At 35.7% G+C, this 26,420-nt stretch overlaps 1 protein-coding gene across 2 annotated transcripts in view; it reads right to left on the reverse strand.

Annotated features, from left to right (window-relative positions):
- LOC150081272 (sentrin-specific protease 6-like) overlaps positions 1-26,420 on the reverse strand; it is a 369,847-nt gene that overhangs the window by 111,324 nt on the left and 232,103 nt on the right. For both annotated transcript variants that reach the window (XM_090379581.1, XM_090379580.1), the window contains one exon: positions 5,653-5,899. In XM_090379581.1, coding sequence (XP_090235707.1) covers positions 5,653-5,899 — 247 coding nt within the window. The remainder of the gene's footprint in view (positions 1-5,652; positions 5,900-26,420) is intronic.

A 26,420-nucleotide genomic window follows, 5' to 3' on the forward strand; every position in this document is an offset into this window, starting at 1 on the left:
TGCAGGTAATGCAAAACGGCAGAAAAAAGAAGGAACAGAAACCCCTGCTCCTCTTTTTTTGATACTGCATTCTTTGACTGACAATCCTTTGAGTAAGCTCTCCCCATTCTTAATACAGAAATGTCTTGGGAATGTGGCCCACCAAAAATGGTTCGAAGATTAAAATCCAGAGACCTTCTAGTGGAGATGAACGAGAATAAACACTCGGAAAAACTATTAAAAATATCGACTTTTGGTGGAATTCCCACAAAGGTTACCCTGCATGCCACCTTAAACTCCTCTAAAGGGGTAATAGCCGAGTGGGATCTCCTTAATGTATCTGAGGAGGAAATCGTTCAGGAATTAGGCGATCAAAATGTAATAAATGCCAAAAGGATAGTCATTAAGAAAGATGGGGTTCTTACTCCTACCCGAACGGTCATTCTTACATTTAAAACACCAATTTTACCAACAAATGTTAAAGCTGGATATTTAAGGTGCAAAATTCGACCTTATATTCCAAACCCAGTCCGGTGTTTTAAATGCCAAAAATTTGGACACTCACAAGCAGTCTGCAGGGGTGCACCTGTGCCTCCTGTGGTTCAAAAGAGCATGTTCACACAGACTGCCCCACTGAAATACAAAGCTGCCCAAACTGTAAGGGGAATCATTCAGCATTTTCAAAGGAGTGCATCCAGTGGCAGACTGAAAAGAATATACAAAAGTACAAAGTGGAACACAAGCTGCCATACCAAGAAGCAAAAAGACATTTTTCAATTTCAAATAAATTGCCATCTTATTCTTCAGTTGTAAAAAAGCAACGATTCATAACAGTACAAACAGATTGTTCAGTTCCGCCAAGCATCTCAATTTCTGATTGGGCCAGGTCAGTCCTCTCTACACTAAAAGAACAGCTTACCCAACAGCAATCAACTCATTCGGTAAACACACCAGTGACAATACCGCCAGATAAAAAATCTGTACAACAGCCAGTTAATCAAACAAGCTCTGAAAGAAATAATCAAAAAACCAGTACTGATACCATGGACATAGATAGAAATTCACACCGAGATGATCCACTTCTTGAACTTCATGCAGAAGAGGAGGACATGGACGTCACTAGACCAAATTTCCCAAAAAGGGAAAAAAGACTAGACAGGCGCAAACAGACCACATCCCGTAAGCAAGCAGACACACCCGATAATCCTCAATAATGCATAGAATCATTCAATGGAATTGTCGCGGACTCCGAGCTAACTTAGACGATGTTTATGACTTAATTACCAAATTTAAGCCTGCTGTTCTTTGTCTACAGGAAACAGACCTGACCCCTAAAATAACTATGAGCATAAAAAATCATATAATGCTTAGAAAGGATAGGAACGACTCTAATACAGCACATGGAGGTGTAGCATTGCTAGTAAACTCCAGAACTCCTAGACCAGTCCCACTGAAAACAACTTTAGAAGCAATTGCTGCTAGAGTTATGGTTAAGATAGCAGTAACAGTTGTTTCCATATACCTTTTGCCAAACCATTCATACTCTCTAGCAGATTTGAATGATTTAGTTACTCAGCTGCCACCACCTTTCTGTATCTTGGGTGACTGGAATGGGCATCATCCCCTATGGGGTTCCTCGCACCTTGATAAGAGAGGTCAGTTAATTGAAAAATTTCCTGAAAGGCACAACTTAATAAACAATGGGACTCACACGCATGTGCATCTTTCCTCAAAGTCAACTTCTGCAATTGATCTTTCAATATGCTCGCCAAACCTCCTTCCTCTTATTGATTGGACGGTCACTGATAACCTGTGAAATAGTGACCACTTTCCAGTAATATGCACACTATCGGCTAACTCTCCTCCTCAAACTGAGATAAAAACTGTTTGGAAATTCGACAAAGCTAACTGGAAGAAATATCAAGAGCTGGCACATCTAGATATTCAGACTATTGAGACCCTCACCATTGACTCTGCCGTAACTTACATAACTCAGCAAATGATAGCAGCTGCAGAAACCAGTATACCCAGATCATCCATGAAAACTTGCTCCCACCCAAAAATATGGTGGAATGAAGCTTGTAGCAATGCGAAAAAAGAGAAGAATAGATACTGGAACTTATTTTGTAAATACCCAACCACAGCTAATCTCATACAGTTCAAGACAGCTAGAGCTTAATCTCGTCACATACAACGAATAAGCAAAAAAGAGACATGGTCTAAATATGCCTCCTCTATAAACAGGACCACAAATATCAGAACTGTTTTGACTAAAGTTCGAAGAATTAATGGAAAATATCCACCTATAACCACTCTGATAATATATCTAAAAGGCAAAGAAATCTGCAATCCTCTCGATATTTCTAATACATTAAGTGAAACCTTTGAAAAAATCTCCGCTGTAACCGCATTTGAGCCAAGTGTCCAGGCACATAAAATACAAGCAGAAAAATATAATCTCAATTTCAGTACTTCACGACAGCATCCATATAATGTACCCCTTACCATGGCAGAGTTACGTAACACACTTGAAAGATCCAAAAATAGTGCTGCTGGCCCTGATGGAGTATACTATGCCATGATATATCACTTGAGTGAAGAATCCCTTTCTGCTCTGCTAAAACTGTATAACAGAATCTTTGGCGAAGACTACTACCCTATCAGTTGGCGTCATTCTATTGTATTAGCTTTCCCAAAACCAGGAAAGGACCATTCAGATCCAGCAAATTACCGACAGATAGCATTAACTAGTTGTATAGGAAAAGCATTAGAAAAAAATAATTAATGCCAGATTGACACGGTTCCTAGAGACTGAATGCATTCTAAATCAAAATCAATATGGATTTCGAAGAACTAGATCAACACTTGACCTTATGGTCAAAGCTGAAGGAAACATCCAAAATGCATTTCTGAGGAACGAACACCTAGTGATGATATGTCTTGACATCGAAAAAGCTTTTGATACAACCTGGCGGTATGGAATTCTTCATGATCTCTATGAATCCGGTATTCGTGGTCATCTTCCAAAATTTATCCAGAACTTTTTGAGCAATAGGACCTTTCAGGTACGATTTCACTCTGCTCTCTCACAAACATTTGTGCAAGAAGAGGGGGGTCCCTCAGGGTTCTGTGCTTAGTGCCACGCTCTTCTCTCTCAGGATTAATTCCATTACCAAATGTATTCCAGACACAGTTGAAACTTATCTGTATGCCGACGATCTGGCAATCTCAAGCCACTCACAAAACATGCGTTTCATTGAAAGGCAGCTTCAAGGTACAATTAACAAGCTTGTTCAGTGGGCCAAAAATAATGGATACAGACTTTCAAAACAAAAAACAACAGCAATTCATTTTTGCCATAAACGGAATTTACATCCAGATCCCGATTTACATCTTGATTCTCATCCAATTTCTTTTCAACAGAGTATTAGCTTTCTTGGACTAATTCTGGATAGAAAACTTAGTTTCTTAGAGCATATTAAACATATTCGTACAACCTGTCTAAAGAAGCTGAATCTCCTCAGGGCAATTTCCGCTATGTCATGGGGTGCAGATCGGTACATGCTGCTGCACTTATACCGGTCGCTCATAAGATCCAAACTAGACTATGGGTCACCTGCATATGCCTCAGCTAGAGAAAGTGTATTAAAATGGCTCAACCCAGTACATCACAATGCTCTCCGAATTGTACTGGGAGCTTTTCGTACATCGCCAGTTCAGAGTCTCTATACGGAAGCACATGAACCACCCCTATTTCTTCGTCGGCAAGCTCTGTTATTAAGTTATGCAGCAAAAATCAGAAGTTTCCCACATCATCCTATAAAGCAGTATTTATCACCCCAAAATGGCATAATTTGTACCAAAATAAACCATATGGCATTAGATTACAAAGCATAACTACATGCTGGGAACTAAATATGAATGACATAATTCTAGATATTAGCACGGCTATGCCACCATGGCAAATACCCTTGGCCAATGTTGACCATCATTTCCAACAATGGGGAAAGAATGCACTTCCAAATTTCAGTATTCAGCAGATCCATGCAACTCACTCTTTTCAGTTCTCTAGTTTTACCCAAATTTACACTGATGGTTCCAAGACAGATAGTAAAGTTGGAGCAGCTGCAGTTCTACCAAACATTACAATATCCCAGCAGCTCCCTTTGGAGTACAGTATTTACACCGCAGAACTGTATGCTATCCTGATGGCTCTAGACAAGGTAAAACAGTCATTATATCCTCATACTATTATCTACACCAATTCCTTAAGTGCTGTATCTGCTCTTCAGTGTAAATTTCCTTCCAGTCATCTGTTTCTACAACAAATTCAAACCAAGTTAGTGCAGCTTCTTGCAAACAGGCAAAAATTAATTTTCTGCTGGATACCTGGGCACTCTGGAATCAGAGGAAACGAACAAGCGGATCTTGCAGCCAAGAACGCCAGTCACATAAAATCAGACAGGCAGATACCTTACACAGATTTAAAACGCCTCATACATACCAATGTTAGAAAAAAATGGCTATCCATTTGGCAGGGAGAAAAAAGCAATAAGCTTTTTCAGATTAAAAACGATCCCAAGAAGTGGCTATCAAGCCTAAGAGGCAATAGAAAGGAAGAAGTAGTACTTGCTAGAATTCGAATAGGACATACTCACCTAACTCATAGTTATTTACTCACTCAGGATGACCCTCCACTATGCAGCAACTGTCAAACACAACTCACAGTAAACCACTTGATCATTGAATGCCCATTATATCTGAGAGAACGAAAAACAGCTTTCTCTTCACATCTATATTCTTCTAATAAACTTACCTTACAACAGATTCTCGGAGACCGACAAGATATTAATGATGTTTTTACCTTCCTCAAATTGATAAACAAATATCACCTGATCTGAATCCTTTTATTTAATATAACAATCATGTACCAAATAAGATTGAAATAGGTGCATTATGGCCTTAGTAGCCCTTGCACCAATAAATCCAACAAACAACAACAACAACGTTGCTTGTAGTTTAATCTTCTGTTTATTACACAGAACCATAGGATGGATTTAAGCTGTATATATTAAATCTATATCTAATGTAAAAGTATATTCTAACCTTGAAATAAACTCCCCCCCCCCCCCTAAATGTATGTACACACCATCAAGTAGAATTAATTTGCTGAAATACATTAAACAATGTTACTTGCAGTAGGTAAGTATAAGCACCAAAAGTACAAAGTTTGTACTTGTGGTACCAACTGACTATGGCTTTTTAGCCCTTACACTTATGGGTTTGACCACCAGTCTAACTTATTTGTAAGCATAAAAAATAATCAAGCACTTTATTTTTAACTGCTTTTTTTTTTAGGTTGTCACTTGCATCTTTCTCAGGGTAGGAAGGAAAAAAAATTGCGTTAGACATTCAATTTCAGTTAGAGTAAGCACAAAATTTGGTTAAAATTAATTATATGTATATTATTTCTTTTCCCATCAATATCTGTTGTGTTCCAACAATGTAAAAAGTTATTTTAGCATTTAATATCAATAGAAATTTAATTAAAAGATAATTATGTCACAGGATCAGAATTTCATTTTAACTATATACTGAGTTTCATCTTCATTCTGTAATGCACTTTTTATATTAAATAATCATATAAAAATATAAAAATAATTCAAAACATACGATTTCCAACTGTAGGCACTTGAAATGTAAATCCATCCTTTGCAACATGAACAGGTAAAAATTCTGTAGGAGGTGGATGTACTTTAAAGGAACCAATTCGAATACTTCGACATTTTAGAACTATTGGACAATCTTCACCGTGCTCTCTATATTCATCTCCCGTATGTTCCATGTCTGAGAAATCTTCTTCTTCTTCCTCCTCTTCCTCTTCCAAGTGTTCAGATAATAATGCATTGGATAACTCTCCCTGGGGAGAAAATTGCAAATAAGTATACAGTCAAGTATACAGTCTGTATATTTCTTAAAAAGTAACTTCTGCAAGAACAATGTTTTTATTATGAATTCTGCTGTGTGTATACATTAATATTGTCAAAATAATTTCAGTGTTCAAATGTTCACTGACCCAGACATCGCTAAAATTGAAATGAGGATTAAATAAAATACAATTTAACTTGGTTATAAGGAGCATGGAAATAATGAGATCACGGCTGTAATGAGCAAAAAGCCATAATGATTTTAATGTATGCATATTCCTATACAATGGCTCACTGCTATAACGAGCGTACTACATGGATATACTGAACAAATTTTGGTAACTATGCAAAAATTCTTAACTGCTTGGGTAGTTGGAAAAAACCCAATTCTTGGAATAGACGAAAATGAAAAGGGCGACTCAGCTGTATGACCACCTGCATTGGATTAGCGGCCGGTTTATGACCTTATCCTTCCGGGGACAGGGGCTATACAATAGTGCATTGGCGTTCCGATTGTCGCATTACCCTATTTACAAATTGTCTTGTATTCACTGAATCATAAATTTATTTCGGGACTTTAAGAAATTAGTATGCAGATCACTTTATCAATTTAAAGTAAAATCAGTTAGAAACAAACCCTTTGGAAACATGTCTACTAACAAAAGAAAGTGTCTCTCGATTTGCGAAAAAGTCTAAATTATTCGTGAGTTAGAACTGGTGCAAAAAATGTTGAAGTGTGTAAAAAGTTTTCTTTGTCCTCTTCAAGTGTATCGACATTGTGGAAGAATAAAGATGTTTACATATTGGCACTGGAAAAGAACATAACCAGAAAAAAATAATAATTTTTTTTTTTAGAAAGTGAAAGGTTACAAACGTTGATGAAGCATTGTTTCAATGGTTCACAACACAAAGAAGTGCTGGATTTTCAACAGACTCAAATCTTGAAAGCTCAAGCAGAAAAATTTGCTAAACAATTTTGATGTAACAATGGTTGCTGGATCGATTTAAAAACCGACATGACGTGATTTATGCAAAAATTAGTGGAGAATCTTGATCTGCAGATCCAATAATGGCAAATAAATGGATTGGCCATGTTTGGGCAGAAATCAGGAAAGATTTCAATGATGAAGACATCTACAATGCCGATGAAACAAGACTTTTTATAATTTGATCTGACACCTGAAAATATATTTAAGTTCAAAGAGGAAAAATGTATTAGTGGAAAAAAATCAAAGGCTTGCTTGACAGTGCTTGTATGGGCAAATATGACAGGACCCGATATAAAAAAAAAAAAGAAAAAAAAAAACATCAGAAAATCGTTAAAACCTCGGTGTTACAAAAACATAAGGAAATTTCCTGCGGATTACACTGCGAACAAGAAAGATTGAATGACTTTGAATATTTTTCGGCAATACGTAATTGATTGGAATAAGGAGCTATCAAAAAGAAGAAAAATATTTTATTGTTAGTTGGTAACTGTCCTGCACATTGCCAGATTCAAAATTTGTTCAGCATTAAGCTGGTGTTTCTGCCTACCAATGCGACATCAATTTTACAACCAATGGACGTAGGTGTAATCAAGAGTTTGAAAGAATTTTATAAAAGATTTCTAGTTCTACATCTGATCAGTCAATGAGAACAGAAACTTACCAAGTCTCTATCGATATTGGTCGTGACTGTATAAATTTATTGAATGATGGGTGGAACAACGTTACTTTGACAACCAAATCGAATTGCTTCAAGAAATCGAAATTAAATTCAAATGAAATTTCAATCATAGATGAAGATGATGAAATGAAGAAAACAACTTACCATTATCCGAATGGTTGCTACGTAACATTGTAGGTTTTAATACAGATAACACTGATGAATTTATACGAATAAATGACAACTTCTTAACTATTCGTATTCCTACAGAGAGTGACACTGTAGATGCTGTGCTCAACAAAGACAATAACGATATGATGACAAGTGAAAGTAAATCAAAATCAGTGATGATGATCTCACAAGCTCAAGGTGCAATGGACACATTAGTCAATTTTTTTAAAGGAACTGAGGCAAGTAATGAGACTTAACACGTTGAGTGTTTTAAGGAAACCTAAGAAATATCAAAGTGAAATCTTTAAAACAAACATCAATTTTAAGATTCATAAATAAAGGCTAAGTGAAATTGTGTTTATTATTAAATAGTACTGTTTTTAATTACAAAGAAATAAATTGTGTTTACTATTAAGTGTACTGTAGTTTATAAAAGCATATTAATACAAATAAATAGGCACCTCCATAGCCAGGTGGGAAGGAGCAGTAGTGCGTAGCACACACTTCTTGATTAGGCCGGGATTTGAGCCGGTCACCACCAAATACGGAGGATGCGGAAAGGTTAGGGAATGACCACCGCATATCCCAGAGCAATATGGCCTTAGTCGCCAATGCTCCTAAAAACCAAATAACAATACATATAATATTGTAGGTATATACTTATATTTTTTTTCTAATATTTCTTTAGTTTTTTGAATCTATCTTTTTATCAAGTTATAGAGAATTTAAAAAAATAGGAGGTAGACTTAACTCATCACTGATATAAAGTGTTTAATGTTGAATAGCCCCAGGGGTTCCCCATCTTTTGGGGGGACAAGGGTAATACAGATATGCATTTATCTGATAGTATTGGTCAAATTAATGCTTGCCCATACCTCAAGAGTATTTGTTTGTTACCACAACAGAACTTATTAGCAAGATGTTCTGAGGGCAGAAACATTTCAAATGAATGGGTAGCAAATGCCAAGGAAGCAAGCTAAAATAACTTTAAGGGGTCTGTCAAGGTAGTTAACTGTACAAGAATACTATGTCTTAATAGTAATGTCAGAAGTGTCATCAATAAAATGAGTGAATTCGAACTGCTGGTTAGGACAAATAATGCTGACATAATAGGGCTTACAGAAATGTGGTGCCACCTGGAGATAGGCGATGATGAGTTTAGTACAGTATGTATAATGTATTTAGGAAGGATAGGGAAGATAGAAGGGGTAATGGGGTCATGCTTCTTATCAAAAGCAGCCTGAGCGTGACAAAAGCTTTCCCAGATTCAGACGTTTTGCATGCTAGTATAGAATCTATATGGTGTGAGATAGTTGGAAGCAAAGGTATAAAAAGAGTGGGAGTAATCTACAGGCCAGGTGATTGTGAAGATTATGATAAGAGCCTCTACATGCAAATGGAATGGGCAAGTAAGTGTGAATGTCTTATTATGGGTGATTTTAATTTGCCTCTAACTGATTGGAGCAAATGGGAAGGAAACTCCACATGGGGGACAAAATTTTTAAATCAACTAGATGATTGCTATTTGTATCAACATGTCAGGGAAAGTACTAGGGAAAAGAATACTCTAGACCTCTTCATCCCCCATCACCCGTGAACCAGATGACATAATAGGGGCTGACAGTACAGAAACCAGTAGCAGGAAGTGATCACGGAGTTCTGCAGTGGATGATGAAGAGAGAAGTAGCAGTAGTTAAAGGCAAAGGAATGGTTTATAATTTCAGGAAAGGAAATTACAATGGCTTAAAATGCTACATGACCTCTACTAACTGGGTAGATATCTCAAAGAGAGCAAATACAATTGAATTATAGTATATATTTAAAACATTAATCACAGAAGCCTTGAATGCTTATATATCATTAAAAAAACACTCCACGAGGAGGAATCCAAGTTGGGTAAATAATGGAAGTTGCCAGATTACTTGAGCAGAAAAAGACTGCATGGAAAAGTTACAGAGAAATAAAAAGTACTGAAGCCTATAACAGCTACAAATTGAACTGTAATAATGCTACTGAAAAGGTTAGGCTGGCAAAGGCAGATTATGAGAAATCACTGGCAAAGAGAGCAAATGGGGGGAGGGGGGTCCAAAGACAGGTAACTCGCCTGGTGAGATCGGCAAAAGGAAGTCCATATGAGGAGACTTTCAATATGTGGGTTGCAGAGCTGGGAAACTAGGCACCTTAGAGGAGACTTGATTGAGGTGTTTAAGGCTCCGAAAGGCATAAGTAAAATGAATGAGGATGAAAATTTCACGGTTATAAATGATTCTAGAACAAGGGACCATAATTTCAAGAAGTTTTATTTTAGCCAGCGAGTTATAAATTACTGGAATAAATTACCTATATGGGTGGTAGAGGCTGACAGTTTGGGGAAATTCAAAGGTCAGCTGAATAATTACCTAAGGGAGGAGGGAAATGCATAGGTTGTCCATTTCCTTTTCTCTTATTAATTATGATTATTAGTTTTTAAATTTTCTTCTTATTATTATTTTATTTTATTGTTATTTTTCATTTTTTTTTGGCTAGTGTAGCATAAGCCATAGGCTTCCTTGCACCATGTGGCCATTACCAATTAGGGCTTGCAAACCGGTTAAATCGGTTTTCAAATTGAGTTGTTAAAACCGAAACCGAGCTTCTAAAACCGGATTCGAATATTTTCTTAGTTAGCCCTCGAATATAGTTTTTTGTTACGCACATTTTCTTTTGTTTGTTCGTTTGTCTGGTTCATTCAACTGCTTTATGTTTTAAATATGTTTTTTTATTTTATTTTATTTTATGTTTAGGTACAAATCTCATGGGCAAGTGGCCCAAATCTCGGAGGGGTACCTTTTATCTTCCCACCTGTATCATGGCACGATGCAGGTGTACTCATTTATGACTGAGTGAGTCGGAGCGATAGCGTAAAAGAAAATGCTCAACATTTCTCCGTTCCATCTATCTTGTTCGCCAGGCAAGTTATGGAACGTGCCTTATTGATGGTTACCCACTAGAAACAGATTCGCTGAATATTGCATCAAATTTCAATAGTAGAAAGTTTTTTGCTTCTTTATTCCTATTAATTTGCGATCAAATGTTCTCCAAAAAGCAGCTTCACCAAATTTAGCTTTTATGTAATTTTGAAAATACAATAGATTTAATTGGGGAAAAAAAAAATGCAAGTAAATAAATAAAAAAATTCTTTAGTGAAAATTTTGAAACTTGCCTCGTTTAGACTCTTCATTCAGAGCTTGCGCGAGTGACGCATAGTAGTGCCTTTGTTATCTTCAATATTTTTATTTAAAATTGTCGGTGATATAAATTCCTACTAATTAATATTTATTACTCCTAATATGTCTAAGATGAAATCAAATGTATGGAATTATTTTGCTCGAAAAAGCAAAGATGAAGCACAAAGTTCGAAATGTCAGAAGATAATGAAGTCGTCTGGAGGACATACATCATCTTTGATGTTGCATTTAAAGAAAATGCATCAGATTGACATTAAACAAGATAACAGTGAACCTCCCGTAAAAATGGTAAGAGCATTAGAAAACTTTATCGTTAAAAAATCTATGGAAGAAGAGATTTCAAAATTAGCTGCTTTAGATGGATTTTCTTTTAATTCAATTGCTAAGAGTGAGTTTAGCCTTCACCTTCAGAGAAATAAATACGATAAATTACCACCAGCCTCAGTGAATGGAATTAAAAATATGGTTCTGAATTATTATAAAACTAAGAAAGAAGAACTCATTTAGCATTTCAAAAATTCACTGGTTTTGGGTGCACGGTATTCATTGACTCTAGACGAATATACGTCTATACAAAATAAAAGGTATATGAATATAAATGTGCATTCAAAAGATACAATCAAGCCTTCACCTTCAGAGAAATAAATACAATAAATTACCACCAGCCTCAGTGAATGGAATTAAAAATATGGTTCTGAATTATTATAAAACTAAGAAAGAAGAACTCATTCAGCATTTCAAAAATTCATTGGTTTTGGGTGCACGGTATTCATTGACTCTAGAAGAATATACGTCTATACAAAATAAAAGGTATATGAATATAAATGTGCATTCAAAAGACAATCATTGGTCGTTAGGTCTTATTGAGATTAATGGTTCACTTGATAGCAGAAGAACTGAGCAAATTGTGAATGGACACTTGAAGGAATTTGGTTTGAACTTGGATGAGGGTATTGTTGCCTGCACCACCGATGGAGCAGCAATGATGATTAAGTTTGGCAAACAAATTACGCCTAATCAACAAAGTATAGCCCATTGTATACATCTGTCAGTTATAGATGTACTTTATGAAAAAGCAATCAATTATGGTGCCACAGTCTCTGAGTCTCCCAAAGAATATGAAGAAAATGAAAATAATGAAGAAAGTAGTGATGATGAAAAAGTTGAAGAAAGACAGCAAGGCATGCTTTATCAAACCGACTTTACCGATGAGCTCATTTATTTCTTCAATCCAATGGCCAATATTGCACAAACTATTAACGAAGTCAGAAAAATTTGCAAGCTTTTCCGAAAATCGCCTACCAAAAATGACATATTACAAAATTTTGTTAGAGCAAAATTTAATGGGAAAGAATATAAACTTATATTAGATTGCAAGACTAGATGGGATAGCACATTTTATATGATTGAGAGATTTTTGAAATTGAAAAATTGCATTCCAAATGCTCTGTGCAGTACTGTCAACTGAAGCTGTGTCTGACGATGACTGGAAAACACTTGAATTGCTATGTGAAACTTTGCGACCAGTTGAAATGATTCTGAAGGCTATAACCTCAGAAGATACAGACTTACTTAAAGCAGAGTCTTCAATAGAATTTCTGCTTGCTAAGCTTGATACAGCAGAAAACCCATCTGCTTTAAAGTTTCATTAAAGCCTTTTGCAGCGTTACAATGCAAGACGAAATTGCCAAACTGTGGCTTTGCTGAGCTATCTACACAACCCCCAAAAAGTTTAGGAAAGAAGATTCAGGTTCAAGAACTTTTGATTTTCCAAGTAAGCAAGTTTTGAAAAAGCATGCTGAAGAGATTTATCAGAGATTATTTGCAAAACATTCCGAAGGAGTCTTAGCGTTGAATGAAGAAACTGAAAATAAAAGAACTGTTCTTTTAGAAGAAAACAAAGACTCATCTAGTTCCGATGTTGGAGATACACTCATGCGAGAGTATGATAGTGTAATAAAGGGATTAACTGAAGAGCCTTCAAAATATCCGAGTGAATTGGAAATCAGCAAAGAATTTAAAATTTTGGAGGCAACTAGCAGTAGAAGTGAAAAGCTGGAGAAAGTTTATAGAGCACTGCTGACCATTAAACCAACAAGTATCCAATCTGAGAGTGTTTTCGATCACTGGTCTCTTTAACACAAAAATAAAGTCAAGTTTATCATGAAAAATTATTAATATACTGTGTTTTTTAAAGGATCATTTTCAGAAAAAAGCTGAGCAATAAATAGTAATTTCCCCACGCTGTTTTTTTTTCACATTATTTTTATTTATTTATTATTATTATAGGGCTTATTTTTTTGTTTACTATATGAGAAGATAGTTTTTATTCAAAGGATTTGAATACAATTTGTAATTTTGTATAATCTCAAGCTGGTTACTTTTTTGGAGCATTTTAATTTTTTTATTTTTTTTTACTATAAGAGGTGATAGATTTTGTTTAAAAGATTTGATTACGATTTGTACAATCTACCCAAGATAAAATAAATACCTGTGTTATAAGCTTTTAATTATTTTTTCTAAGTCTGAGAAAATTGGTTTTAAAACCGGTTTTAAGAGTAAACTTCGGTTAAACTCGGTTTTAAAATTTCTCGGTTTTATGCAAGCCATATTACCAATACTAATACTGATCTAATCTCTGCTATCACTGATATATAGCGAGTAATGATTATGAGGAAATTTTGTCTGTCTCCCTTGATGCTCGTTATAACCAAGTTTGACTGTATAAATAAATGTTTCCTCATGCATTTCTTCTGAATACTTTGGGTTTTTTTACTATGGTACAAATAATAGCAAAAACTCTCCCTGCCAATTCTGTGCCACCCTCAGCCTTCAAAGATATTGTAGGAGTGGAAACTTATACTTATGGCTTTTTTTTTTTTTTTTTTTTTTTGTGAAAAGGAACTGTTACATGCAGAGTTTGGAGAACAAAATTAATTTGGAGGGTTGCCCAAAATTATATTTTATTTTATTTAACTGAGGAAATTGGCTTGGCTCAATGACAGATGTATCAGTGGTCAATTTTATGTTTACAAATAAAAAATTTCTTTTGAAATTTTTTTTATCTTTAAAAATTTCTGTAAGGAGTACACTGCTTCAAATTTACATATTATAGTGAAACACAATATTTCACATAAATTCCCCCCCCCCCTTTTTTGAAAGTCCAAAACACAAAAGGTATTTAGAAAAGCTATAGTACTTACTACATTATATAGTTTAAAGGTTGAGAAGATAAAAGATATTTGTTGACATCAGACTTAAATTTCTGTAGATTGTAATTTTCAGGAAAAACATAAATGGAAGTTGTTCCAGACAGAAGTAGAAAGGTTAAATTAGGAACAGGAAAGGAAAGGTTAGTTCTATGAGCTTGGAGTTGAACAGTGAATGGATGTTGACTGGCAGGGGCATATGTCTGGACTGTTTTGGAAGAGGGCAGTAGAATTATCTGTAGAAATTGCATGCAGCAGAAACTGAATAACTGTGAGACACAGAGCAGAGACACTTTGTATGAAATGGGTTATTCATTCTACCATCAACCATTCTACCAGCCATGAGTAGTCAGAGAGAAAACTGGCTACCCAATTGGAAAAAAAAACAGGTGACAATCCATTAGACAGGAGTCTGTTAAGAAGCCTAAGCCAACCAAACATGATCAAAAGTCTTAGAAATGTCAGGAGTAACTGCTTGAGCTTAACCAAACTTGTCCATTCAATTTACTGTACCAAGTGTAAGTACAGTAAACCCCCGCTATTTGCGGGGGTTACGTTCCTGAGAAATGCCGCAAATACCGAAAACGCGAATACTGAATTATGGCTCCCATAAAGGGGTTCCGTTCCAAAGTATGAAATATATAAGAAAAACTAGCCTAAAATTTTGTCTATGTATGTATTATATGTACCTTCATAATATGACTATGTACATAGTGAAATGTAAGCATATGGCATCGAAATGAAAATAAGAAACAATTTAATATTAAATGTAATATTTATTAGAAATTTCAAACAAATCTTTCAAACCAGCACCTTTTCTAGCTAAAAAACTTATCCCACCAGTGCTATCACCAGTTTCGCAAAAGTGTTGATAAAGGAGTTTTGTCTTTTCACGAATGATGAGTGAACTTAACGGAATTTTATTTTGAGTTTGGTCTTCTATCTACAGATTTAAAGCCTTTTCCATTTTTTCTAATTTAACATCACGAGTTACAGAGCAAATTTTTGAAGCAATTAGCATGTTTTCACGGACACTACGGCGGATTTTTTCTTCCGATTTTTTGATTGATCGTACCGTTGACTCATTGATTTTATAATGTTTTGCCACTGAGGAGACACTTTCACCATTAGAAATTTTATCTAATAACTCAATTTTATTCGCTAATGTCATCACTTTTTTTGACCTTTTCACATTTCCCTTGTTACTCGTAGCCATATTTTTGTACGGGTTAGAAAGAACTTGTCGACAATAAAGTCACTTTCTTCCGTTAAAATGCTCGAAAAAGTCTGTTTTACACTGCAAAACAGTAGATTTGTCACTTTTGTAAGCATTGATAAATTTATTCAATTTATAAGCATATAAATTAAAAGCAAACGACGAAACCTTCCATGACAAGCGCATAACACATACTGAACAAGGATTAGCGAGAAACATCCACGCTCGCGATTTTGTCACCACTCTCCCCCCACCCACTGAGCGCTGTTTTGACCGGAAAAGATAATTTTAGCCACGTCCATGTTTTTTATGGCGGAAAATGTTCACGGCGATTTAAAATTCACATTTTTTTAGGTTTCATTTTATATTAAATCAGCGACCGTGAATACAGATACCGCGAATAGCGGGGGTTTACTGTAATTGGATTGGCAATTTTCTTAATTTGGCAGTTAGGGTAGCAACTAAGCTTATTCACATTTTTGTTTTTCAGAGTGCAGATTTCACATTATACCTCTGACCTTTCAATATGGCCTAGTTCTCCAAAAAGGTGTTGGGACTACCATTTAGGAACTTCACTGTAGTGAAATCTAAAGTTCTAGAATTATTTTTTTTATTAACTGAGGGTCAAAAATATTTCATGACGAAGGGATAACATTAAAATGAATGTCTGCTAAACAAGTTCTCTCTCTCTCTCTCTCTCTCTCTCTTAATTTGAATTTGAAAACAGAAATACAGGAAACAAACTCTGTTAAAAATAATGTAACAACTGTATCAGTAATACAAAAGGGATAACAGTGTTTACTGAACGAAATTAAAGAATTCATGTACAGGCAGTGCTTTACGAGTTCCCCCCCCCCAAGTATGAATTATCAACAAAATCGAAAATATGAACATTAATTGCAAAAAACGAATGTTAGACATTCATAAATAAAGCATAAATTACCATTTCAAACCACGTGCATAGCTATACAATACAGTGTACACAGCTTTATGATATTAATCCGTTCCAGAGACACCATCGTATTGTTAAAATATCGTACTGTGAACTCAATAACACATTGTTTTTTGGTAATTTGTTTCAAGATCTCGGAAGTTGAAATTTTTGCTGTATAACTAAGCTATTTATCTCTCAAAAATGTCATTTTTAAAGTCACGAGTATGTGCTTAAGGCCATATAAAAGGTCATGAGCGTGGTTTGTAAATTGTATTAGTTACCAATTCAAATCATTAAAATGCACTACACTTTTGTCATTATCATATGTTCCGTTATAAGAATCGATTTTAAACGCCTTTGTGATATTTTTCTAAAGCACATTTCTGGAGGTCACGACCATAAACAATAAAAACAATTTGCACTTTCCGGTTTACTGGGCTTTTCCGTTACTGCAAGCAATTATAAACGGATAGTAAACTCGATCTTCTTGCATTTGCAAAAATACCGATAGCTGGAATTGTGTGGATTTTTACGTTATTATGGTGAAATGTGTTTGTCCTTTACTGAAATCTTCAATCGTATAAAAAACATAAATAAATTTTCAGAATCTTCTCTACATTCCTTTTTTTTTTAGCTTCTTAAACTTGTTACTCCACGCGAATAATGTTAGTTTCAATTTGTGTGTTCCGTTAAAAAATGCTTATGCATGCTATTGAAATTTATAAAGAAAAGAGAAGATTATCTTGGAAACAAACTGAGTGTGCATTTAGTCGATGATGCTGAAGAATAAACATTCTATAACATTTGTAAGTCATAAATAATTTCTGTATTATTATAATTTGCTTGAATTTACAAGCTACGTTTTCATTTCTTTGGATAAATCAATTATTGTTTAAACAAACTAATTAGCTAATTAATTTCATTGTTGATAACATAAACCCCTATTTTTAACTTTATGTCTATGTGAAATAAATTCCTGCTTTACGAGCGCGTGGTAGGAACAAATTAACTTGTAAAGTCGAGAACTACCTGTACACAAATCCTGCTTAGGTTATATTTAAAGTTATAAGTACAGGTAGTTCTCAACTTTAAGAGTTAATTGGTTGCTAGCACAGCTCATAAAGTGGGAATTTATTTCCCATAGACAGAATGTTAAAAATAGGGGTTACATTAGCAACAATGAAATTAGTTAGCTAATTAGTTTATGTTTAAACAATGATTGATTTATCCAAAGAAATGAAAACTTAGCCTGTAAAAATCAAGAAAATTATAATAATACAGAAATTATTTATGATTTACAAATGTTAAAGAATGTTTATTCTTCATCATCGACTAAATGCACACTCGTTGATCACTCATTATTGGCTCAGCACTTGTTAGTTTGTTGCACAAGGAGTCATCTTCTTCAAAAATGCTTCAATAGGTATTTATTTCCAAGATAATCTTCTATTTTCTTTATAAATTTCAATAGCATGCATAAGCATTTTTAATGGAATGCACAAATTATAATTAACACAATTTGCATGGAGTAACAAGTTTAAGAAGCTAAAAAAAAAAAGGAATGTAGACAAGATTCTGAAAATTTATTTATGTTTTTTATACAATTGAAGATTTCAGTAAAGGGCAAATATATTTCACCATAATAACGTAAAAAACCACACAATTCCAGCTATCAGTATTTATACAAATGCAATATCATCGAGTTTACTACCCGTTTATAAATGCTTGCAGTAACAGAAAAACCCAATAAACTGGAAAGTGCAAATTGTTTTTATTGTCATGACTTCCAGAAACGTACTTCAAAAAAATATCATAAAAGCCGTTCAAAATTGGTTCTTATAACATATGATATCAATGAAAGTGTAGTGCGTTTAATGATTTGAATGGTAACTAATACAATTTACACTATAAAAACGACCTTTTAGGGAGTTATATAGCGAAAATTTGAACTTTCTAGGTCGTGGAATGAATTACCAAAAAACGTGTTACTGGGTTCACATTACGATATTTTTGCAATACGATGGCAACAGATTAATATCGTAAAGCGGGGTACATTGTATTGTATACCTATGCGCGTGGTTTGAAATGTGATATTTATGAATGTTTAACATTCATATTTTCGATTTCGATTGAACTTGGCCTGTTATAACGTACGATCACTCATCGGTGAAGACAGGATATTAGAGCTGGAAAAGGAATTAGAAAATGTGAATTGGAATATCATCGGTTTGGCTGAAACAAGAAGAAGAAATGAATCACTTATAAGTTTATCAAGTGGAAATCTGCTGTACACCAATGGAAACAGTGAAAGGAGTGAAGGTGGAGTTGGGTTTCTGGTCCATAAAGATTTTAAAAACAACATTTTGGAATTCAAAAGTACATCACCAAGGGTGTCAAGACTAATACTCAAGATTTCTAAGAGGTACAAGCTAAAGATTATAATGATTTATGCACCAACATCGAGCCATGATGATGAAGAGGTTGAAGAAATGTACACTGAAATTGAGAGTCTTCTAGATGAGCAGAAAACCCACTACACTATTATTATGGGGGACTTCAATGCTAAGGTTGGAAAAAGGCAAAACAGCACAGAAAGAGGAACTATAGGAAATTTTGGAATTGGTGAAAGACTTGTGGAATTTGCAGAATCTCAAGGAATGTCAGTAATGAACACTTTTTTCAAGAAAAGGGTGAACAGAAAGTGGACATGGAAGAGTCCAAATGGATTAACAACTAATGAAATCGACTTCATCCTCACTAACAGAAGATATATTGTGAATGATGTTACCGTCCTGAATAAGGTAAATGTTGGAAGTGATCACAAAATGGTAAGATGTATACTTGATATAGATGTAGGAAAGGAAAGGAAACAACTGACTCGAGTAAATAATACAAAGGTCTTTGATATAACAGAGGAGGAGAAAAAGCAGTATGTACTGGAACTTAAGAACAAGTTTGAGCTTCTGCAGACTGCTCAGCACCAAGATATCAACGAGGAATATTACAACTTTCTGAAAGTGATAAAGCCCAAGAAACCTATAGGGAAACAGAAATCCAAAGAAGAAAAAATTAGTCAAGAAACACTTGTCATGATGAACCAAAGACGACAAATGAAGAGCAAGAAAAACACTGACAGGGAGAAAATTGAGTATACTGAGTTATGCAAAGCCATTAGAAAGAGACTCAGAGAGGACATAAGAAGATTTAACACAAGAAAAGTGGAACAAGCATTAAGGGAAAACAAAGGATTTAAATCAGCAGCCATGAGCAGTAATACAGAAAGACAAATGATACTGAAACTGAAGAATAGCGATGGTGTACTTATAAACAGCAGAGAAGGCATAATTCAAATAGCAGAAGACTATAGAGAATTATACAAGGAGCGAGGGAATGATACCAGCAGTGGGGAAGATGGATTGCAAAGTAGCAACACATACGACATACCCGATATTCTTCCTGATGAGGTAGAACATGCATTGAAGAAAATGAAGAATCGGAAAGCCCCGGGGGAAGATGAAGTTACTGTAGAGTTGTTAAAATTGGGAGGAAGAGACATAACACAAAAACTGGCAAGGCTCTTCACAAAGTGCATTAGAAAAGGTGTGATGCCTAAGCAGTGGAATAATGCAATCATAGTTTTGCTGCATAAGAAAGGAGATAAATCAGAAATTGGAAATTATAGACCAATTAGCTTGTTATCCCATATCTACAAGTTGTTCACAAGGGTCATTACTAACAGATTAGAAAGAATACTTGATGAGAATCAACCGAAAGAGCAAGCTGGCTTTAGGACAGGATTCTCAACTATGGATCACCTTCACGTAATATCACAGCTAATGGAGAAAGCAAATGAATATAAAACCACCATTATGCCTGGCATTTGTGGATTATGAAAAGGCATTTGACTCCATACAGCATAAGGCAATGTTTCGGGCACTGGAAAGACAAGGCATAGATACTCCATATATTATGATTTTGAAGAAAATATATGAGAGTGCTACATCCTTTAGACTAGACAAAGACAGTAGGAAATTTAAAATCGAGAAAGGAGTTCGACAAGGAGACACAATATCTCCGAAGCTGTTTACTGCTGCCCCTGAGGAAGCTTTCAGAAGATTAGACTGGTCGCAGAAAGGAGTCAATGTGAACGGAGAGTACCTAAACCATTTACGATTTGCAGATGACATTGTGGTCATAAGCCACGATCCCAAAGAATTAGAGGAAAATCTTAATCAGTTATGCACAGTTAGTAAGGATTTTGGACTAAAGATGAATATGGCTAAAACAAAAGTAATGATGAACAAGTATGCCACGGAAAGGGAAATAATGATTGAAGGAGCAGTAATTGAAAAGGTGGAGTCATATACTTATCTGGGACAAGGTATTAGCTGTAATAATGATAAATGGCTGGAAGTCAAGAGAAGAATAAATTTTGGATGGATAGCATTCAGGAAATATAGTCACATACTGAAGAGCAATATCCCAGTTTGTCTGAAACGTAAAATAATGAATCAATGTATACTCCCCACCATGACTTATGGAAGTGAAACTTGGGCACTCACCAAAAGAATGGAAGAGAAGCTAAGAACTACACAGCGAAGAATGGAACGAATTATATTGGGAATCAGACTGTTAGATAAGAAGAGAAACACATGGATTAGGCAGCAAACTCAAGTAAAGGACATTCTTATCAAAACTAAAGAACTAAAATGGTCTTGGGCAGGACACATAGCTCGAAGACATGATGACAGATGGACTAAGAAAATAACAGAATGGTACCCAAGAGGAGCTAGAAGAAAACCTGGAAGACAAAGGCGGAGATGGATAGATGAAATTCATGAGTTTTTGAGTAGTAAATGGATGGCCAGTGCTCAAAACAGAAGGAACTGGAAAGTTGCTGGAGAGGCCTTCATCCTGCAGTGGATTGAAAATGGCTGATGATGATGATGATGATGATTTTCGATTTTGTTGATACTTCAGAAAAAAACCTCGTAAACCCAGGAACTCGTAAAGAACTGCCTGTACTGAAAATCAAAAGAAAAAGGAATGTTAACTGTGTAAAAGTAAAAGCAAAGGCAAGATGTGGGCACACTTATTTTGAAAAAACTGCTAGAAGATGGTTATATTAAGACATTCACTGCTTCAACATGTACATGCATAAAACAGTATTAGGAGTGATGTGCCACAATGCATAACTGCATTCAAAATGCACCCAAACGATGTGCTGTAACTCATATGAGTGGTCAACCAACAAGTGCTGTAAACATAAAGGAACATGCAATTAACAACTTCTCAGATCAGCACACTCTAAATGCTTTGCATTAGCTTAGCACACAGTTTTATTTGGGTTTTTTTTTTTTTTTTGCATGTGTTAAGATTAGGTTATGTACATGAATAAACTCTTTATAAAATTTTAAGATTTATTCTAATTTACAGCTCAGCATAAAAGTAAGTGTTCACTTTTAGCAATAAAATCCAAACTTAATTTTCGACCGTTATGCATGAATTTTCAGAATGCAGGGATGTCAGAGTGTTGATTTTTTTGAACATTCTGAAAATTACAGCAAACGTGTTAATGTTTTGCTGTACTATTTGTTGATGAATTTTCTTTTATCACTTTGTTTTTGTTTTTTTAGAGGTGGTACAGTATGCAGTACTGAAATGGGATTAGCTGCTCCTTAAGTTGTTTGTTCGTTTGTTATTTGGTTTTTAGGAGCATTAGCAACTAAGGCCATATTGCTTCGGGGATATGCGGTGGTCATTCCCTGACCTTTCAGTCTGTGTTCCAGTAGAACACTTCTCTGCAACCTTCTGAAACTAAGTAGGTTTCTTGCAAGTTATTGGCTTTACATTTTTTTTGCTTCTTGATATGAGATATTAAACTACACTTTGCACCCTGGTGTGCTCAGGGGAGGCATCTGTAGCTAAGTGGTCAGGAGTGGGAGTGCAGTAGCACATGCTCTTTGAGTAGATCAGGGTTCAAGCCCCTGACTGCTAAATAAGCCAATAGACCATAATCTGCCACACACTGTACCAGTGTGGCAGATTATGGTCTATTTCCTCCAACATGAATTGTTGAGGAGGCTTCCACCCTGCAGTGGATTGATAATGGCTGCTGCTTACCTTTTATGCTGAATGCTCTTCCTGACAGTTGACACAGTTCAGTTTCGTGATTGAATACACCTTACTCTCATGTTCATTGCCACCACACTGAATACAAATGACAGCTCCACAAAAAGCCATATGCAAATCACCATATTTCTGGCACTTAAAGCATTGGACCAGAATTGGCATGTAAGGCCTTTTTGTGTAATAGAGATAACTGGCCCACTGTGATAGAGTTAGGTGATTTTATGTAGTTAAAGGTAAAAATTAGGTTTCTGGTTGAAACTAGATTTACATTCCTGCACACCATTATTCTTTTGGCTGCAATTACTCCCTGGGATTTTAATTCAGAGATTTCCTCCCCTGACACATCAAGAAAATTTCACTCTGAGATGGCTTTCCAGTAACTGATATCTGATAGGAGTTGCTTGATCTGAGTGGCTTTCATTTTCCAGTATCCAGCACTACCAATCTCTCTAAACCCCTCTGTATGAAAAAGGGAGACATCTTTCTAATGGGTTTTTCAATATTAGAACACATAATCAGGAGTCTAGTTATAGGCCCTGATACTGCTTCTGTTCTGTCCCTCTTTGTGGAGATGGTAGTAGTAGTAGTAGCAGCATGTGATGCAAGAAAGCAAATGTATGGGCTTATGCAGCATCAGCCAAAAAAAAAAAAATCACACCATTCACTCCAAATGCCTGTCCAGTTCCTCCTTAAATTTATTCAACCTATCAACTTCCACAACGACAGAAGGAAGTTTGTACCAGCAATTAACCACCCGCTGGCTAAAGGCATATTTCCGCACATCTATTCTACAACTGTCTTTTCTTAATTTGAATTTATGCCCCCTTAGGTTCGTAATCTGAACAAGTGGAAGGATCCCATCAGAATTCAGCGTGCTCAACCCATTCAAGGCCTTATATACCTCAATCAGATCACCGCACAGGTGCCTAGTCTCCAGCCACTGCAATTTGCAGAACTTAAGCCTCTCTTGGTAAGAGGATCCCTTCATTCCCCTCACTAATCTTGTTGCCCTTCTCTGTACACGCTCAAGTAAATCTACATCCTTCCTAAAATGAGGCCTCCAGACCTGTACGTAGTACTCAAGGTGTAGCCTGACCATTGCCTTATACAGAGGGATAATCACCTCCTTTTCCCTGCTAGCAAAATTCCTATATATCATTGACAAAACCCCATGACCTGCCCTGGCAGCCTGTCTGCATTGCTCAGAAAACTTCATATCTGACTGCACAATTACTCCCAGGTCTTTTTCATTTTCTACCACCTTAAGTGTAGTACCACACAGTTGGTACGTTTCTCTGGGGTTACTTCTACCCATATGTAGTACTTTGCATTTGTCAAGGTTAAACTTCAGTTGCCACTTCTTAGCCCATATGCCCAAATTATCTAGATCCTGTTGCAGTAGCACACTGCCATTACTGTCATTAACAACCCTGCCAACCTTTGTATCATCTGCAAACTTCGACATTAAGTCGGATATACCTTCATCACTATCATTGATAAATATACAAAACAACAGTGGACCTAACACCAAACCCTGTGGGACTCCACTAATAACATTAGTCCAAGAAGAGCAGCACCCATTGATTACCACCCTCTGTCTTCTCCCACTTAACCATCCTTTTATCCATTGTAGCAACTTACCCTTAATACCATTCTGCTCCAATTTGTACAATAGTCTTCCATGCGCAACAGCGTCAAAAGCTTTCCTGAAATCCAAATATATGATATCAAAATTATTTTTTGCATCCAGTTCCTTTGTAACCACATCATAATATCCTATCAAATTTGTCAGACAAGACTTTCCCTTAACAAACCCATGCTGTGTCTGAATTATTGCTACAGTCTTGTCTAGATGATCCTGCAATGCATCTTTAACCAGCGACTCCATTATTTTACCCGGAACAGAAGTTAAACTAACTGGTCTGTAATTACTCGTGTCACCCTTCGATCCCCCTTTGTGAATTGGGGATACATTTGCACATCTCCAGTCCGTGGGAACCTCCCCTGAGTCCAAGGATGCTCTCTTAATTATGGCTAAGGGTTTGCTTAGTTGCTTTGCCACCTCCTTTAATATAACTGGATAGATCCCATCCACCCCAGGTGCTTTTCTTACATTTAACTTCAACAATTTCTCTTCCACTTTGCTCTGTTATTACAAAATCATTAAGTATCTTGCTACAATTTGATAACCTTCTGCCATTTTCAAACCTTAATAATTCCTCACGTGTGAATGTAGATGCAAAATACTCATTCAGTTTGTTTGCTATCTGAGCAGGATCATCAACAGTCGAACCATCGATATCAAGTGGACCAATCAGATTCATCCCCTTCCTTTTAGAGTTTATATAAGTAAAGAAATCCTTGCTGTTTTTCTTAGCTTCTTTTGCCAAGGATTTCTCGTAATCTGCTTCGCCTGCAAACCTCCTTTGTGACCTGATTACAGATTAACTTATATCTGCCATAGGCTTCTGAGTCACTTGATAATTTATGTATCCCATGCATTTTTCTTCTCTGTTATGAGTCTCATTAGTTCATTTGACAACCATTTAGGCCTAAACCTTGAACAATATTTCTTAATAGGTATGAAACTTTTAGTAGCTTTCACGATTAATTCCTTGAATGCTTCCCACTTAGAATTTACTGTTCGTAACATCGTCAGTTGATCCCACTGTACAGAATTTAAAAACTGTCGGAGACCACTGTACTCGCCTTTACGGAAGCAAAAATCCTTTCCTTTACCCCTGATGGTAATTAAATCTTTAAGTAAAGATTTAACTACCATCTGGTGTCTGACTAAAGATAATAGTTTTCTAATAGGGACTTTGTTGGGGTCCTAGAGAAAGGATATACACTATCAGGATCCATGTGTTTTATTCTGGTTCTGTGCCAATGCTCTCCACCCACCATGGAGCCCAAAGGGATGCCCAATATCCAGCAAGCAATAAATTCACTTGGAAGTGGAAAGACAGGGCCCAGACACTATACCTGTACCTCAACCAGCCTGAATCCTATCCCTCAGACCATGAGAGCAGGATAATGGAGAATGGTATCAGCACAGTTGACCCTTGCAGATGAGCCCTCTAGTCAATTGATCTTGGATGAGTCATTCCAGGATTTCCTATCTTGTCAAGGCAAAGAGTAAAGTGGCATGTTGGAACTGCAGCACTCAACCACCAGGATCTACTTCCTTTTTAATTTCCATGGGTTGCAGCATATAGCAAACACGAGAGATTCACATGGTGTTAGCTTGAAACCTAGGCTGTGGATGTTGGATCCCAGTGATACTAATCTGAAAGACCAGCACCTTCAATGGAAAGCCCCCTCACCAAGTACATGTGTCCATGTCAAGGTGTCTGGAATGGAGAGAATAAATCATTAACTGTTAGAACAGAATTGAATTGGATGGAAAAATTAAGTGTGCCATTATATAAAAAAAAATGAATCATATTTTCTTCAATTTGTACATTCCAAAAATACTAATCTTCTTTCAATTATGTAACACTGCCTCGTATGACTGGTTTTGTTCAATCAAGAAACACCACACGTACACACACAAAAATGCATGTTAATACTTACAAAAACAAACACTGAAATTCATCATTAAAATCTCTCCAATACAAATACACATACCTGTTTAAATGTGCAAAAAATCACTTTGGTATATTTATCTTCCTATAACTTTAAACTTGTTAACAAGAATAATAATTTTTTTTATTTATAAGAGAAACCATGAGAAAAGAAACAACATAAGTGAAATCAAATATTTAATCATTATCACATAAACTAGTAAAATCAGAATCACAGTATAATATTAAAGGAAGCATGAAACCCTTCAGCTTTTTAATAAGTTAATCTAATTTATTAGAAATGTAGTTCTAACAACAACACAGGCACTATCAAATGGAATAGTTGTTTCTTTGTTAATGTTACTACAAACCACCAGATTCTCTAGTATGCTTTATGCCATACCATCCCAAG

Source organism: Mastigoproctus giganteus, chromosome 8 (assembly GCF_048544385.1).
Source record: "Mastigoproctus giganteus isolate SK-2022 chromosome 8, ASM4854438v1, whole genome shotgun sequence".
NCBI lineage: Eukaryota > Metazoa > Arthropoda > Arachnida > Uropygi > Thelyphonidae > Mastigoproctus > Mastigoproctus giganteus.